Source organism: Dasypus novemcinctus, chromosome 19 (assembly GCF_030445035.2).
Source record: "Dasypus novemcinctus isolate mDasNov1 chromosome 19, mDasNov1.1.hap2, whole genome shotgun sequence".
Classification (NCBI taxonomy): domain Eukaryota; kingdom Metazoa; phylum Chordata; class Mammalia; order Cingulata; family Dasypodidae; genus Dasypus; species Dasypus novemcinctus.
Window position 1 is genome coordinate 78235243 of NC_080691.1, and position 17598 is coordinate 78252840.

At 35.4% G+C, this 17598-nt stretch overlaps 1 protein-coding gene across 1 annotated transcript in view; it reads right to left on the reverse strand.

The window, feature by feature from the left end:
- LOC101414251 (adhesion G protein-coupled receptor E3-like) overlaps positions 1 to 8741 on the reverse strand; it is an 85879-nt gene extending 77138 nt beyond the window's left edge. Inside the window, exons 1-4 of the mRNA XM_058281107.1 lie at positions 8693 to 8741; positions 8434 to 8484; positions 3220 to 3360; positions 438 to 584 (exon numbers count right to left, since the gene is read on the reverse strand). Of these exons, the coding sequence (XP_058137090.1) occupies positions 438 to 584; positions 3220 to 3360; positions 8434 to 8484; positions 8693 to 8723 (370 nt within the window). The 5' untranslated portion in view covers positions 8724 to 8741. The remainder of the gene's footprint in view (positions 1 to 437; positions 585 to 3219; positions 3361 to 8433; positions 8485 to 8692) is intronic.
- Positions 8742 to 17598: the final 8857 nt, after the last annotated feature.

The window sequence follows — 17598 nt, forward strand, 5'->3', positions numbered from 1 at the left end:
TGCTGAATAACATAAAATTAACTATAAAATTATACTAAAATGCATGGAGGTATCTTTCCAAATGAGTAGACTCATTCAAATAAACAGGCCCACATGTCCCATATTGACTCAGACTTTTAAAAATATTCCATATAGAAGATGAATGTCCTTTGCATGTCCCGAGATAAAATTCTTAATAAGCATAGGTCCAGGCAGCCCTATCTAGCATTTGCATATGCCCATGAGACCAAAAGAATGTGCCATCCTGGTTAAAAGGATACTTAAACTAAATAAGACTCATTCATTTCCATCATCAACTGATTTTTTTTAAGTGAACATTTAGATTCCTAGGAGCAAAGCTAATGATTTCATAGCATAATATAATTTAGATCAATAATATCTGGATATAATGCATACCATGTTTTTTTCTAGAAACTTCTTACCTACATAACACTCACCATTGCAAGTCAGTCGGACATCAGTAAAACGTTTTTCTCCATTGCTTGACACATAACCTGGTTTACAGGAACAAAAGTAGCTTCCCTTGATGTTGTTGCAAATGGCTTTGGATGGACATACTGTGGTGTCCTGGCATTCATCTTTATCTATGAGTAGGAAAGGAAAAAAAGGTCAATTAATAAATGAACACCATAGGGTCATTCTAATGTAAATTCATATATTTGGCTCATATTTTTGGCATATCCGCCATGCACAATTCCAACTCTATATGCTGGGGACCCAGAAGGTGGATGACCAAATCATCCCAGTCTTTCTAAGACTGCCCAGTTTGGTTTTCTTTTGTTTTTACTTTAGATATCAATAGCATTTTTGTAATAATAAACTATATCTTAAGAGAAGTTTTATAATTTTTTTTGTAATTTACAAAAAATTACACCAAAAGTATAGGGAATTCCCCTATAACCTCCATCCCACACCCAAATGCAGAATTTCCCATATTATTAAAATTTTACATTAGTGTGGTACATTTGTTACAGTTAAACCAATACTAAAGCATTGCTAGTAACCAAAGTCTATAGTTTACATTATGGTTAACACTTTGAGCTGGACAGTGTCATAGACTTTGACAAAAGTATGAAGTCATGTGTCCATTATTGCAATGTCATACAGAATAATTTAACTTCCTTAAGAAAACCCTGGATTCCAGCTATTCACTCCTTCCCCTCCCTTCTGAAGCTCTGGCAACAACTATCTTTTCACCAGTGTTACAAGTTCTTCCATTTGCATAAGAAAATATCTTCAATATCAATAAATCTATTTTGGTCCATGGTTACACTCTCCCTTATGTTTGTTCATTCCTCAGTCTTGAGGAATTTGGGGTGATGTCCACTAGGACAGCTTCAGACTGAGATGGAACTTAGATATTGCAGGGCAGATGGAAGAAATTGTATTACTTGCAGTTGTGTATACTCCTTATTTTTGGGGACGGGACTTGTCCACCATCATCATTTTGTAGGTAGACTTGGACAAGCCCAAAGACCTGGAGAGTAGGAGTTTGGCCATAACTCTACTAGGACAGAGGAGAGCAGGCCTAACCAGCTGCATCTTGGGAAACTCTGTGTCCTTGGAAAGTCGGAAGAGCTGGTCACCCTATGAAGTCATGAATAAGACTAACAGAATTTCTTTGCACCTACAGCCTATATTCCACTGAAGGAGACTGGCAATAAATGTTAAGTGGGGTAAATTCCTATAAAGGTCATGTGTTGTAGCAGATTCCTGTTGCTGCTGTAACAAATTAGCACCAATTTAGTGGCTGAAAACACACAACTTTTTGTCTTACAGTCAGGAGGTCAGAAGTCTGGCATGGGTCTCACTAGACTTAAGTCAAGGTACTATCAGGATTGCAGTCATTTTAAAGGCTCTAGGAGAAAATGATTTTCTTGATTTCCCAGTTTCTAAAGGCCACCTTTGATAGCTGGAAAATGTGCTTACTAAAAATTTCTTCACTTAAGCAGCCCTGAAAATTCTAATACAGTAATTGAACAGGTTTTCTATTAATCTAATTTTAGTAGTTTACTCTTTGCACTTAGTCCCTTGAAGAATATTAACCAGACCTTCAGAGTATTGCTTACAGGCATAAGATAATGCCTTAAAGCAAAATCAGACAAAATGGTGTCAGGAGCTACTTATGACCCAGTGAATTGTAAATTTTCTCAGACACAAACCTTGATATCCTTGAGCGATTGAGAAGGGAACCATGAAGATCTTGCACTTACACAACAATATCTAAACTGCAGCTATTAGCTGCTGAAACCAGGAAAACTAAAGTAAGTTGGATGTGGTTAAGATAATGAAAGACCCCTGACATCACTTGCTTTTCTTCTCCCTGCCCCTCTCTTTTGCCTATAAAAACCCTAGCTCCCATTGTCATTTTGAACTGGTTGGAGATAATTCCCCCAGGCCCTTGCTTGTGTACTCAAAGTAAATCACCTTCTCACTGGAAGATGTATTTCTCCTATGTGGAGCTGAATTGGGTGGACCTTTCTATTGGAAATAGCTATGCTTATGATAACTTACATTCATGGCTGTGACCTCTTTCACCAACTTTAAAGCCAGCAACTAAATACTTCCAATCTTTCTCTCATTCTCTCTCATCCTCTGCCATTTTTCATCCTTTAAAATATATGTATGTATATATAATATATTGATAAAAAGATCCTTGGCTTAAAGACTATTAGGATCCACTCTGATAGTCAACAAATACTTAAATATAGACTTTCTAGGCCTCCTTGATCAAACTTTGATTTGACTGGTGTTTTAGTTTCTCAGCTGCTAAAATAAGTTCCATACAATGGGTTGCCTTAACATTGATTGTATTTGCTCAAGATTTTTACTCTAGGAGAAATGAAAATTGAGACATCAGCAAGGCAATGCTTTCTCCCCAAAGACTCTGACATTTTGAGGCTGAGTGTAGGAGATCCCTAGTCCTTGCCTTTTCTGTCACATGGCAATGCACATGGTGGTGTCGTTTCCTTTCTCTTGGGTATCCTGTTGACTTCCAGATAACTGCTTCTTCCTATGGCTTCTATTTATAATGGGTTCACACCTAATGGAATGGATTAAGGTTAAGAACATGTTTTTCTGGAGTACATAACCCCAAGCTACCACAGTTAGTCATTATTGATACACTATTGATTATTGGTCATTACTGATAGGACAAATTTCTGAATATATGGGTGTATGCCAAAACATTTTCTAGAAAGTTCTTACCTAAACACTAACCTTCACAAGTCACGCCAGAATCATTAAAATGTTTTTTCCCACTGGTTGACACATATCCAGGTTTACAGGTGCAAAAGTAGCTTCCCTTGGTGTTCGTGCAAATGGCTCTGGATGGACATACTGTGGTGTCCTGGCATTTATCTGTGATTTTAAATTAATAAATGGTTAAACTAGTGAATTAGGTCACTGAAATCATCCTTTCGCCTGGCCATTCACTCAACAAATATTTGTGGAGTGTGCCTTATGTTCCAGGCACTGTGCTGATATGATGTGGGGGCATTTTCGGGACTTGGATTTGTTCTGGGTGGTATTGCAGGGATAGATGCTGAACATTGTATGTCCTGCCATGGACCACTGGGTGGACTGGGAGAAAGTGTAGACTACGGTGTAAGCCATTATCCATGTGGTGCGGCACTGCTCCAAAATGTATTCACCAAGTGTCGTGAATGTCACACGATGATGAAAGAGGTTGTTGATGTGGGAGGAGTGGGGTGAGAGAGGTGCGGGGTATATGGGGACCACTTATGTAACATTAAAAAAAATAGAGATAAAAATATGCTGAAACAAAGCAGTAAATGAGGGTACCCACTTTCATTAGGGATTCAATGAAAAAAAAAAGTCAATCAAGCAAATATTTGAAAGGAAAACAAAACAGTGTAAGTTTCCAAAGAGTTACATAGAAATGAGGTAGGAGAGATGATTGGGGCAAGCATTGATGAAGATTTGGGGCCGAGTATGGAAAATCTGTTTAGTGGGAGAGGCCATGAGATGGGAACCAGCTTGATGTTCTAAAGGGGGTCTAGTGCAGATGGATTGGAGTGAATAGGGGTGGAGGTGGCAAGACAGACTGGCTAGAGTGATCATAGGATGATCATCCCTGGGTTAAAAAAAAATTAACTTAAAATGGTTAACGTCTGACGACAATTGTCCAGGAAGTGTTCTTGAAGACAAAAGACTTTACAATTGACAATTTGCAAGGGTATCATGATAATCATAAAAACAGTGATTCTAACCCATGCTAAGTTCCAATCACAATGCTAACTACTTTATGTGTGTGGCCTGGTGTTCAGAAATTCTCACAACCCCTCAAAATGTAAAGGATACTTTTCCGAATCTTGTAAATGATAAAACAGACCTAAAATATTAACTTGTGGAAATATAAATTAAAGATCATAACGAAATATGCTCATGGCTAAAATTAAAGAGACTGTCACCCCCCAAAGTTGGTGAAGGTGTGTAGCAACTAGAACTCTCACACATTGTTATGGAGAGCAAAATAATGCAATGAATATAGATAAAGGAAAGTCTGGCCATTTCTTATAAAAGTAAATATACTTCCACTCTCTGGCCCAGCAATTTCACTTTGAGATACTTATCTAATAGAATGAAAGCATATGCTCAAAAGAAGAATTGAACAAAAATGTTCCATAACAGCCTTGTTCATAGTAACTAATAACTGGAAAGAGTCTAGGTTTCCATTAATAGGAAAATGGATAAACAAACTCTGGCACTGAAATGAAAAAAAAATTAGTGATACATAAAACAACATGGATAGAGCTCAAAAACATTATGCTAAATGAAAGGAGTCAGACACAAAATATTATTCTGCCATTAAAGGGAATGAACTTATAACACAAGCTACAATATGGATGTACCTTGAAGACATCATGCTCAGTGAAATAAGCCAGACACAAAAGGATGAATAATATATGATCTCACTCATGTGAAATAACTATAATATACAAGGTCAGAGAATCACAAACTAAAATACATGTTACCAGGTGCTGGGGTGGGTGAGGAATAGGGAGTTAATTCTTAACTGGTACAGAATTTTTGATTGGGGTGGCTGAAATTTTTGGTAATGGAAATTAATGATGGCACAACATTGTGAGTGTAATTAATGTTACTAAAGTCCATATTTGAAAGTGATTAAAATGGGAACTTTTTGTTGTACAAGTTATAACAGAATATTTTTAAAAACCATAGAACTGTACACCACAAAAAGTGAACCCTAATATAAACTGTGGACTATATTTAATACTGTAATTATAATAATAATATTTAATCAATAAGAAAGGATCATTTTAGTACAAAATGTTAGCAATAAGGAAAACTGTCTACATGAGGGAGTTATATAGAAACTAATTGGATTTTCTGCATGATTTTTTCTCTAAATCTACAAATGCTCTAATAAAAATGAAAAAAATCACTTTCTGTATAATTCCATTTATATGAAGTTCTAGGGTAAACAAAGCTATTGTATGGTGATTGCTGCTGGATGGTAGGGTTAAGATTCAGCTAGGAATGATACAAAAACTTTTTGGGAGGATGGTAATGCTTTGTGTATTGGAGTACAATGTTGCATCATTGGCCAGAGCTCACTTAAGATATGTGTGTTTCGTTGTACATTAAATTACTGGAAGAGAAAAAAAGAGAAGGAAATCTAGAACTCTGTAGTTAATGACATGCATCCTGAAGTGTTTAAGGGTGCATCTAAAAATAGAGTGGATTTAATGGACAAATATATGAAAAAGTAACTGAAATAAGCATGGTAATTTTAGAATGAAACAGTGTATATATGGAGGAAATGCTTGTTGTAAAATTCTCTAACCTCTGCAAGGTGTTTGAAAATTATAATAAACATTGTAAAGTGACTCAAAAATCCAGTTATGACTAAGGTCAAGCAATAGGTAAGTGGCAAGGCCATTTAGATTTAGACATGTTTACATCTTATTCAGTGAAGTGTTTAACCATGATGTTCATCTACTGGACTGAACCAAAAGTAATTAGATAAAGAGACCTCTGAAAGAATTGCACAATATGTACTAGAAGATTTAAATGAGTCATTTCTCTTTCCGTAGTGTATTTTAAGAAAATTACATTTCAAGTACATGACTATGTATATCCAAGAAAGCTTACTACATACTAGAGAAAAGTACCCTAAGCATCCATCCCTAGGATATTACTGAAAGAAAGAAATTATGGGTAGAAATTATATATATATATTTATATATATGACATTCTAAACTGATTTAATTAATGGGTGACAGTTAAGGAATAAGCATGTTTAATCTGAAATAAAGAAAATAGTCTAATACATGAAGAACTTCTACAAAACAATGAGATAAATACAAACCTACACCTAAATGGAAAACTGCATGATGTGAAATTTCTGGTATTTGACATTTGTGCTACAAAAACAATTGCACATGATTCAACTTAGTAACATAAACTGGTAATTCATAGAAATAGAACTTCAAATAGCCAATCATACAAGCCTAGGAAAATATTCTCAATATTATTATAAATCAGTTAACAAAAAATAAAACAAGAATAATAAGTTATTTCTCTCCCACCAGTTTCAATTTTAATAACATGTTGGTCAAAAGGCAGGTAAACAAATATTTATACACATAGCTTCTCTGCTTAGGTTTCCTTATCTTCTGCTTTCCATTAATTGATTAAATTTTCTTTACTCTATTTTCCCTCTCACTGAGTTGGAAGATCTGCCATCAATATGTCCTTTGTCTTTTTTTTTTTTTTTTTTTTGGCACTCTTCTTTAATAGGAGTTTTTTTCTTTCTTTCTGCAGGAGTGTTTTGTGTCTCCCTATAGGTCTACTGCAGAGTGATTTTTTCTGTTGTTTGTTACAGTTTGAGGTTCCTGTAGTATTTGAATTAGGTAAATTTTGAAACTAACCCTGTGTATTTGTAAGACATGATGGGTTTTTCACTATTTTATATTTCCACCTAGGCCCCTGAGCAAACCTTCTTTTTTAACTTCTGGAATAGTGAATAGAGTTTTTCTAGCTCAGTTTCAGAGAATGGGATATCCCTTCAAGATTTGGAATTTATATAAAACACTCTGATCTAGCTTCCCACCTCCAGTAGACATGAGAATATAAAACCAATCCTGGAATAAGAACTTTAGAACATACAATAGATGATTAAGAGGGGATATCCCATAGCCAGACTGTCTCAGTTCAAAATCCAGCTCCTCTACTTACTAGATATTTTACCTTAGACATGCTACTTAATTAAACTGTGCCTGTTTTATTATCACAAAATTAATGTATGCATAGTATCTATTTTACAGAATTGTCAGAATTGTTGGAGTATTAAATAAGATACTAGACATAAACAGCTAGAATAATTCTTTCACAGAACAATGCTAATAAATGTTAGCCATAATTATCATTTCTTGGCCTCCATGACATCAGCTTATAGTTTATCCCTAAAGTATTCCCATCATTTTAGATACCTGGTGAGTTCGCTTCCTCCTTCCCTTTCTCTGTCATTTCCTCTCTTTTTCCTCTAGGCTTTGAGGCAAAAATGAAAATAGAATAATAAGAAGCCTTACATATTTGAGTGCCTACAAAAGATAGCATCAATGTTGTGTTTGGTCCAAAATTTTTATGTGGTGTTGAGATGGAGATGGGGAAGAAAGTCTTCCACATAATGCAGTACACCTCATTCCTACATATATTTTCTTTTCCACAATTTGACTGTTTTCATGAATTAGGGAACTTTATTTTTAATTGTGGTACCAAATGAATAGAACCATAAATAAATGCATAAAGTCAACTATTCTCCTTCATTAATGATGATCCAATGCACTGTTGATTGGCAAGAAAATATATTCAGGATATATAGGTATAAATATATACTAGAATAGAGATTGTAAAACAGTTTGTAAACAGTGGCTTCATTTGATAAAATAATAAATATATAGTCATAACTGTATCTAAATATATTCTACATATCATTCTATATAGAAAGAGAACAACTGGATACATATAATTATTATAATAAAAAAGAGTGGTCATCTAACTATTTTTTAAATTCTACACAATTTTTCCTGATTTTTTATAGATTCTCTTTGTAAATAGCCTGCAAATATTAAATATTTAAAACAAATCAATAAAGGTATTTCTTTCTAAGCATTGTCAGTATGATGTGTAGGGAGAAACTATTAGGAACAGAATTACATTTAATTCCACCCCTGGGGAAGTTACACAAATTTGAAGAATTTGTTTGACATTTCCTTACCTATCTTTCTAGGTCTGAATTTTTAACAGAAAATTTTTTTGTTCTGTTTACCTCCAAAAGGTCATAAGATAAAAACTAGTAAAAATTTGAAGTATTTTGTAAATAAATGTCTATAGAATTATAGTCTGTAGTAATTGTTCCATTCTTTCTGCTAATCATCCACATACCTTGGCATGATGAACTATAAATGCACATGAAGAAAATGAAACAGAAGAGACCTAAGAGGAGGGGAAAAGAGGAAAATTTAATTGCTAAAATTCTTTCTGATGCTCTTAATCTGTTGAGGAAGACTTTGCTTTTCCCCCTAAATAACTGTTGGTTTATTTACAATGAGATGTTTAATTCCTCCAAAAAAAATAAAGACTATTTTATCATTTAGAGCTATAAGCATTTTGGTCATGGTCAAAAAATGTTTTAAAGACTCACCGTACAAAAGCAAGCACCGACCTCTAGCCATAATGATGATATGAGGGGAAAAATAGGAACTTACATTGTCTTTTATCTCAAGAATTGGAAATTTTGTAACAAATACCTTGAGACATTCTTCTAACAATGCAATGGACAATTGAAGAACATTGCATATCTTTTCTTTTCTTTTCTTTTTTAAAAAAGGGGAAACCTAATGAAGCCTGAACTGACTATGAAATGCATTACAAAATAATAAGTATGAACAAATGGACAGAAGGATGCAGGGATGAGTTACATATGAAAAAGTAAGCATAGTAAAATATTAATTGTAGATTCTTGGTGGTAGACATAGGGAGTTCACTGTAAAAGTCTTTCAACTTTGCAATGTTTGAAATTTTTCTTAATAAAATGTTAGAAAAATTTTAATGTGACAAATTCTTACTGTATATATTTTAGAACACATGGAACAAAATTGAAATTACCTCTAAAATCCAAGCCCTAATCTCAGAGCTTTGATTTTTTACTTACCTCTAGATCAGGTTTTCTCAACCTCAGGACTATTGACGTTGGGATCAGCTAATTCATTGCTGTTAAGGATTTCTTCCATTGATTTATTGAAGGATATTGAGCGACCCACTCAATGCCAGAAGCACTTTCTCTCCAGTTGCGATAACCAAAAATGTCTCCAAAAATTGCCAAATGATGTCTGTTTGCCTAAATGAGAACCCCACTGCTCTAGATTATAAACATCTTTCCATATTAAAACGCATAAATACTAGAAGTCATTGATTTTTAAATCTCAAAGAGATAAAATATATTTTAAACTATTGGAAAGATATATACTAGAACAGGATGACTCAATGCCATAAAAATATCTATTCTACCTAAAAACTAATATAAAAAGTAGACAATATTATAATTAAAAATCCAAAGTTCATTTATACTGCCCGTGGGAAATGGAGTAGGACCAAAATTTTTTAAGCTCTTATGAGAAAATTAAATGCCTGAAGCTAGCCAAGAAAATTATGAAAAATAATGACAGTGGAATTAGGGAGAATGTGATATATAAAGTCATAAGTATAAAGTCACCTTGCTTTAAAAAATAGAGAGCGAGTAAAAGGGTGGATTATTGGAACAAAATGAGAAAATTTAGAAATAGAGCACCATCAGTATTATTGCAAAGATTTGCTTTCTCTGGACTGCATGTGTCTAAAGACACAAAGACGCTGTGAAATAAGCAATTAAATAAATAGGTGATTCCCAGACAATACAAATAGGAGCCTTTAATATATTAAATAATATAGGATTTCTTACAGTCTTGATGCCTATATGTTAGAATCAAAGTTGTTTTTTTTTTGTTATAGTTTGTTGTTGTTTGTAATCTTATTACAAAATAAATCCAATTAGAAAATAGGACAGAACATGAAAACAGAAAAATTAAAAATCCTAGCAGTGCCATCGTTCAATGAAAAATGAGTGACAGCATTTTTGTACACACATTTTTTTCTTGCCTTTTTAAATGAACTTTTAGTTAACTAGAAAGAGAAAGCTGAGAATAGGGTGTGGATAATTAAGAAAGCATAATAAATGTGTCATAGAATGACAGATCGAATGTACCTCAAATACAATGCAAATGTAAATGTGCAATATAAAGTGAGAAAACTGAGGTTCATAATGGTGTAATGACTTGCCCAAATTCACACCAGAAAGTAGGAGAGAAAATACAGGCCCAGTTTTCAGGACATTGGAGTTTCCCTGTATGGCATTGCAATGATGGATACAGGCTACTTTTATATTTTGTAATAACCCAAAAATTGTGTGGGACAGAGTGTAAATTGTTATATAAACTGTAGATCATGGTTAGTAGCAATGCTTCAATATGGTTTCATCAGTTTTAACAAATGTACCAAACTAATGAAGGATGTTGTTGATCTGGGGAAGTGTGGGAGATGGAGGAAATGGGGTATATGGGAATCCCTTATATTTTTATGTAACATTTATGTAATGTAAAGCCTCTTCATAAATAAAAAAAAAACAGTTTAAAAAATGGAAGCCAAGTCTAGCTCTTCAGAAGTTGTACCTTACCCTGCAAAACCAATTTCATATAATGCCTGATATTTTGCAAAGATTTTTTTCTCACTCGATTCTCAATCAACCCTAATGGTGGACAAAGAGAGTAGCATTTCAGTTCTGTGCAAAAGACAAGCAGTGTGTTAGATCTCATTGGTGAGAGCAAAATGAGTAAGCTGGTCTCTGACATACAGGGACTTTCAATGTTGAATGAGAAACAGATATCACTATGCTTCATTGAAACATAACACAGTTAATGCTTGAATCAAGAAGAAAATAAATTGCTCTTGAGGCTCAGAAATACAATTAGTGGCAACTTCAAGGGAAAATGGAAAGGCTTCTTGATGGAAGTGGCTGGATGTGAATCTGGGAAAATGGGTTTAGCTTTGCTACACGGAGATGAACGGAGCTTGGTCCAGAGTAAGTGAGTTCCAGGGTCAGCATCTAGAACTCATTTCATGTGCCAACACAACTGCTACATTGGAAATTCCAAGTCCAAGTGAGGTTTTCCTGTCTACTATTTCCAACCAAAATGAATTTGCAATTTTGTGTGGATGAGGGGGCAGGGCTGATAGATAGGTAGTCGCTTTTCTAAGTATAGTTTCTTCACTTTAAAAATTACTTAGAAGTTCCTCTTTTGTCAAGTTCCCTGTGGCTTACTTATCACTTCTAGACTGGTCAAATTTTGAGAGATGTCATAATCTCTTACCAGAGCCTTTATCTCTACTTTCACTCTATTTGCCCCAACTGGAACCAAGACAGCATCTTGGTCTTGCAATGAGCCTCCTTCCACTCCTCAGAGGCTGGCTCAGGATAGAGAGAGTTATTTCTACTTTCTTGTAGCTTTTTATCTTTTCTGTTTTTTTATTCTTTTTTATTGAGATGTAAATATAGTTTGGTACTGAACCAAAGTCTTCAGTGTACAACTTGATAATGTTTACATCTCTAAACATTCATTTAACCACTTCCGCATCATTATGCAGAAGATTGCCAGCACCGTAGGGAGTTCTCACATCACCCATGCCAGTCAGTAATGCTCCCACCCCAGAATTAACCACTCTCATGATTTCTGTCATCATGGATCAAATTTTGGGTCTTCTTGAATGTCCCATGAATCGAGACATACAGTCTGAATTTTTTCACTAGTCATTGTTTGTGAGATTCATCATGTAGCTGTACTTTGTTCTTTCTCATTTCTGCATAGTATTCTATTATACGAATATGCCCCAACCTATCTATTCATTCTGGCACCCTGCTATTAAGAGACTTTTGGGTTGTTTCCAATTTGGGTCTATTGTAAATAATATTGCTAAGGACATTTTGTGCATATATTTTGGTGTACATAAGGACTCATTTTTTTCTGATATATACGCCCAAGAGTGGAATTGCAGGTACACAAGGACATAGAAGACACTTGTTTATGTGTACACACACATACATTGAGGGAGAGAGCTAAATGTAGAGAGACAGGGATTATATAGATATATAAATATGAGCATAGACATAGAGATAATAAATTTAACCAAATACTTTTCCAAAGTTGTCTTACTATCACTCCGTCTTCTCCCACATTTTTTAAACTATCTGCACCATACAAAGCCAAGCTTTATCTCTGAAAGGGTGGGCTCCTTGCTACATGCTTTTGCAAAAAACCACTTCCCTTCTCCCTTCCTTGTGGCTAACTTGCAGAATGCTGGGTACAAACAAGTAATGTGTGTCCGGTTATTAATAATATAAGGCATTAGATTCCCATTGCTGTAGAATCCACATTTAAAGAATAATGTTAATTTAAAAATATGTTTTATGTATGAATATGTTTAGATGTATAAATATTTAGCTATGGATAATGTAATATAAATTATGTAATTTATGAAACTTATGAGACATCTCATTAAAACTGTTTGGAAATTATGAAACTCTGAATGTATACACCCTAAAAAATAATGGTATTTGCTTGTTTTGAGGGCATCGGGGAGAAAAGAACTGGAGCTAAAAACTCTGATGTCAAAGGAATTTACTTTATCTGTAAAACATTATTTTTAAAAGAAGACCCAAGTGAATATAATAAAATGTTAGTGTCTATTTTAGATCATAGAAATATCGATAGTTTATATTTTATATCATACTTGTCTGTTTTTTTTGCTTTTTAAAAACAATGTAGAGAATTTATAAAGAAAGGATCAGAAGTTGGCTATGGCAAAGCAAGAGAGAAAAGATTAAGATTTTTTATATATGCCCCAAAGCACCAGACATGGATGTTTAGACTTAATTTTTTTCTTTTTTAATAAATTGTAATAGCAGCTTTGCTGAGATATGTCACATATATGTAAATTTCACCCTTGTAAGGGTGCAATTTGGTCGTTTTTTGCATATTCACAAAGTTCTACAACCATTACCATCATCTAATATTCCAATATTTTCATCATCCCCGAAAGAAACTATACCATTAGCAGTTACCCCATTCTACTCCCTGCCCCAGCGTCCACTAATCTCCTTTTTTTCTATTTATTTTTAATTTTTTTTAACAAATCAATTGTATTGGTACATATTTTAAAGCATACAACTCATCCAAAGTGTACAATAATGGTATTTGGTATAATCATATAGTTGTGCATTCATCACTTCAATCATTTTTAGAACATTTTCATTACTGCAATAATAATAATCAACAAAAAACAGACAAACCAACAAGAAAATTCTTTGTCTCTCAGTCCTTCTGTTTCCCCTGTGGTACATAGCTGCTATTTCTGGTCCTTCTTGTACAATCATTAATTTATTTATTAAGCAATTTTATTGAGATATAGTCTCAATAAAATACCCTACGGTCTTTCCTAAGTATATAATCAATGACTTTTAGTATAATCGCAATGTTGCATCACATTTTTTGTGGTGATGAAAGAGAAATCTTAATCCTCTATGTAATGGCAATCCAATTCATCTTTCCTAAGCTGTAAAATAAAAAGCCAAAATGTTGAGCCCCAATCTCTCCTTTTGTTCTACCTTGCTATTACCAGCTCATTTCTCATACTCAGTCTGGAGAAAAGGATATTTTCCCCTAAAACCTCCAGAGGGCACTAAAGCACTATGACACATGTTCCCAAATACTTAATTTAACAGTAAAATACATCAGTTTTTGTAGTAAAATGCATATGCTACTATACTACATGATTATTACATAAGTATTGCAAGTATGAATACATTCACCACCTACTATGTGCCAAGCACTGAGAGGTATTGGAAATTTAGAGATTAAAGATAGAGCACTGGCTCTTAAAAAGCTCTCAGTTTAAGTAATTCTTTAAGTAATTAATGTAAATTGAAAGCTGAAGGGAACAAATGTCACTTACCTGCCTTCATTTATGGGCTCAGACCGCCAAAGTAGTTGAAAATATTCTTGTTATAAGAAATATATGAGAGGTCTCTGAATGAAGAAGAAACAAACTAAAATACTCTCTATCTAAAAATAAGATGTAGTTGGAGATGACTGTTTACAACCAAGGACAGAAATAGTAGCTAACAGAGTTAAAAAGGAAGTGGAGAAAAGTGAGGTGGGCCAAGAGAAAACAAAAGCCTAAGAACTTGGCTTACTATGGGGTGCTATCAAGGAAAAATTCCATGACGGGGAAAGGCTAATAAATTCCCAGAAAATGTATCTGCTATTGAATTTAAGTTGTTCTTTCTACTACCCTTAGCCACTTAGTGCATCCTTATGATTATGAAGGAAGATTGTAACTGTTCAACAGTGGTGAAACAGTGCAAGATAAAAGAGTTAAAATACATATTAGTTAAGATATAGGATAAGCCCTCAACACTGTTGCAAGTATCTCTGAACATGGCTCCTCAAGAAATTAAGATTGACTGTCACTGTGGGCCCCAAGGGGAGGGGGAAATAGATATTGAATAGATGGAACCAAAGTAAATGTGAGGGCAAAAGAAGTGTTTCACAAGAGTACACAAGTATGAATATAAAACACGTAATATTACACCAAAAACATATAGGGGACGACAGATTAATAATGTAAATATTATGTAAAACATAGGAAAACTAAAAAAATTTAGAAAACTGTATAGCCTAAAGTATGGATCACAATGTAAGCACAGATGTCACCTTGTTTGAAAGCTATTGTCTCAATATCTGTACATCAGTTTCAATAAATACGATATGAATAAGTTAAAAGATTATCGCTGTGGAAGGGAAAAGGTTTTATAATAGATATGTGGGAGTACTGTATATTGTATATATGAATTACTGTGATTTAAGGCTCTTGTGAAGAGAAGTTCAATAATTAGGAAAAAAGAAAAGAAAAAGATAGGATGTAGAATTTTTCCAAATGAATATGTATTCTATATCTAACCTTTAAACTCATCGCTATATTCCATTTTACTAGTACGGGAACCTGACATTATATTGGGCTTCACTTTTCAGGAAGTTTTGGATCACAGAATGGTTCAACAATGGCAGTGGAGGAATACTGGTATGGGATGTTACTGACAGGCGATATATGGTTGACAGGGAGTTATACAGGGCATGTGTCCAGGGTGCATGGAAATGTTTGGATATACTCATAGTGGAAACAATTAAAAACAACAGCTGGGGGGTACTGGATTCCTGGCTGGGGGGCGGCTTTATTGTGGTCCCTAGGGGAGCAGCGGCAGTCCCACAGGTGCAACGGTAAGGACCAGGAAGGAATGAGGATCCAACAGTGAGCCCCTGATACTAATGACTATGCTTGTGAGGCTATACATCTGAAATAAGAACAAGACCTAGAGCAGCACTGTGCCTAAGAGTTCCCTCCTGGCAGCCTCCGTGTTACTCAAATGTGGGCAGTCTCAAAGCCAAACTCAGCATGTAAATGCAATGCCTTCCCCCCAGTGTGGGACATGACACCCGGGGATGAGCCTCCCTGGCACCGGGGGATCACTACCAAGTACCAGCTGATGATGTAACTAGAAAATGACCTTGGATTAAAGGTTCAACGTGGACTAGCAGAATATCCCTGTCTACATATAATAACATGACTTCAAAATGCTGTTTGACCTAAAGTAAGGGGGCAATGGAAAGGACAAATGAGTTTATATGGCTATGAGTCTCTAAAAAAGAGTCTGGAGGTTGTCAGAAGGATTGCCCTTATGTACACCTGAGCAGAGTCTCAGAGACAGATAAAGTAGATACAACCCCAGGTATTGGTCGTTTTAGGGGCTAAAGAGACCCACAGGTTCTATGGTCATGGCAGAGGGGGTTCACTTCCATGTCAGTTGGCCCTTCTTTGGTGCTGGTGTTTCTGTGTGATGGAGCTGGACTCAGATGTGGTCTCTTTTCACAAGCCTTTCATGCTACTTTACTGGAATTGTAGTTGGTGCTGGGGTTTAAGATATATCTAGGGGATTTGAATCTCTGGACTGACAATATGATAGCCAGGCCCTGAGCCTCAACAGACTTCAGCTCCTACACTCTCATTTATTGGACTTACCCCACTCAGCTAACATGGAGTTGAAGAATGTCAACCACCACACCATGAAGCCTAGAATGCCTACAACTGAAAGTAGGAGGATTGCATCCAGTATCCATGTGGAATCCAAGCCCCCTCTTGACATAGATGTGGAATAGACACAACCAAGCCAAGGTCCACAGGAAGGAGGAATACAGTAAGGATTAGAGTGGACTTACTGATATTCTATTCATAAACTATTGTGGTTAGTAATCGAAAAAATGTGGCATTGGTGTGGAAAAAGTGGCCATGGTGGCTGCTGGGTGCAGGGAATGGGAGGAAGAGATGAGATGTGGAGGCATTTTCGGGACTTGGAGTTGTCCTGGGTGGTGCTCTAGGGACAATTGCTGGACATTGTATGTCCTCCCATGGTCCACTGGATGGAACATGGGAGAGTGTGGGCTATGGTGTGGACCACAGGCCATGGGGTGCAGCGATGCCCAGAGATGTACTCACCAGATGCAATGGACGTGTCATGATGATGGGGGAGAGTGTTACTGTGGGGGGAGTGGTGGGGTGAGGGCGATGGGGGTTAATGGGGACCTCATATTTTTTGAATGTAATATTTTTTAAAAAATGAATAAGTTGAGTAGAATTGAAAAAAAAAAGATATAGGATAAATTGAATAAAAAAATACAATAGCTTATATAATATAGAATTATTCCTCTTTTACATGAGAATGTCAAGGTAAGCCAGCCAGTATGGCAAGGTAAACAAATCTTCTCCTCACGGTCATTTAGGGACCCTGGATGCTTCCATTTATTGGCCTACTATTCCCTTCTTTGTTGTCCACATTGGCCTTATGGCAGTTGGAGCCCTGAGACATTCTCATTTCAGCCTTGTTAATGCCAAGGATATATACTGTTGAACCATAATTCTCACCTGTAAGGCAGTTAGTTTTAAGATACAACTCTTAATTTTGTGGGCCAAATTAAGGAAATGACAATAATATAAAACAAGAGGAAGTTGTGACCATCAGGATGGTAGCTTGGTAAAAAAGTAAGGATACAAATGTAGATATGCTGAGGTTGAAACACATGGAATATTGGGACATTAGTAAAAGGAATTTAAGGAGCAGAAAGTTCCAGATGATTGATAGCTCAAGAACACAAGAAAGACAAACACCCTTCTAGAACTCTGGGCCTAATTGGAACTACTATTCATTTATTGAACTAATGTTTATCAGTTTCCTACTAAGTGGCAGGCAATATAATATGTATGTACTACAGATTCAGAGGTGAAAAAGATAGATTAAACTAGACCTTAAAGGCAACGCAAGCAGGTTCTAAGAGCTGCCTCCCTCCTCCAAAATAAGCTTACCAGCAAGTCCAAAGCTTGCCCTGAAGGAGCCAGTCTGATAGCACG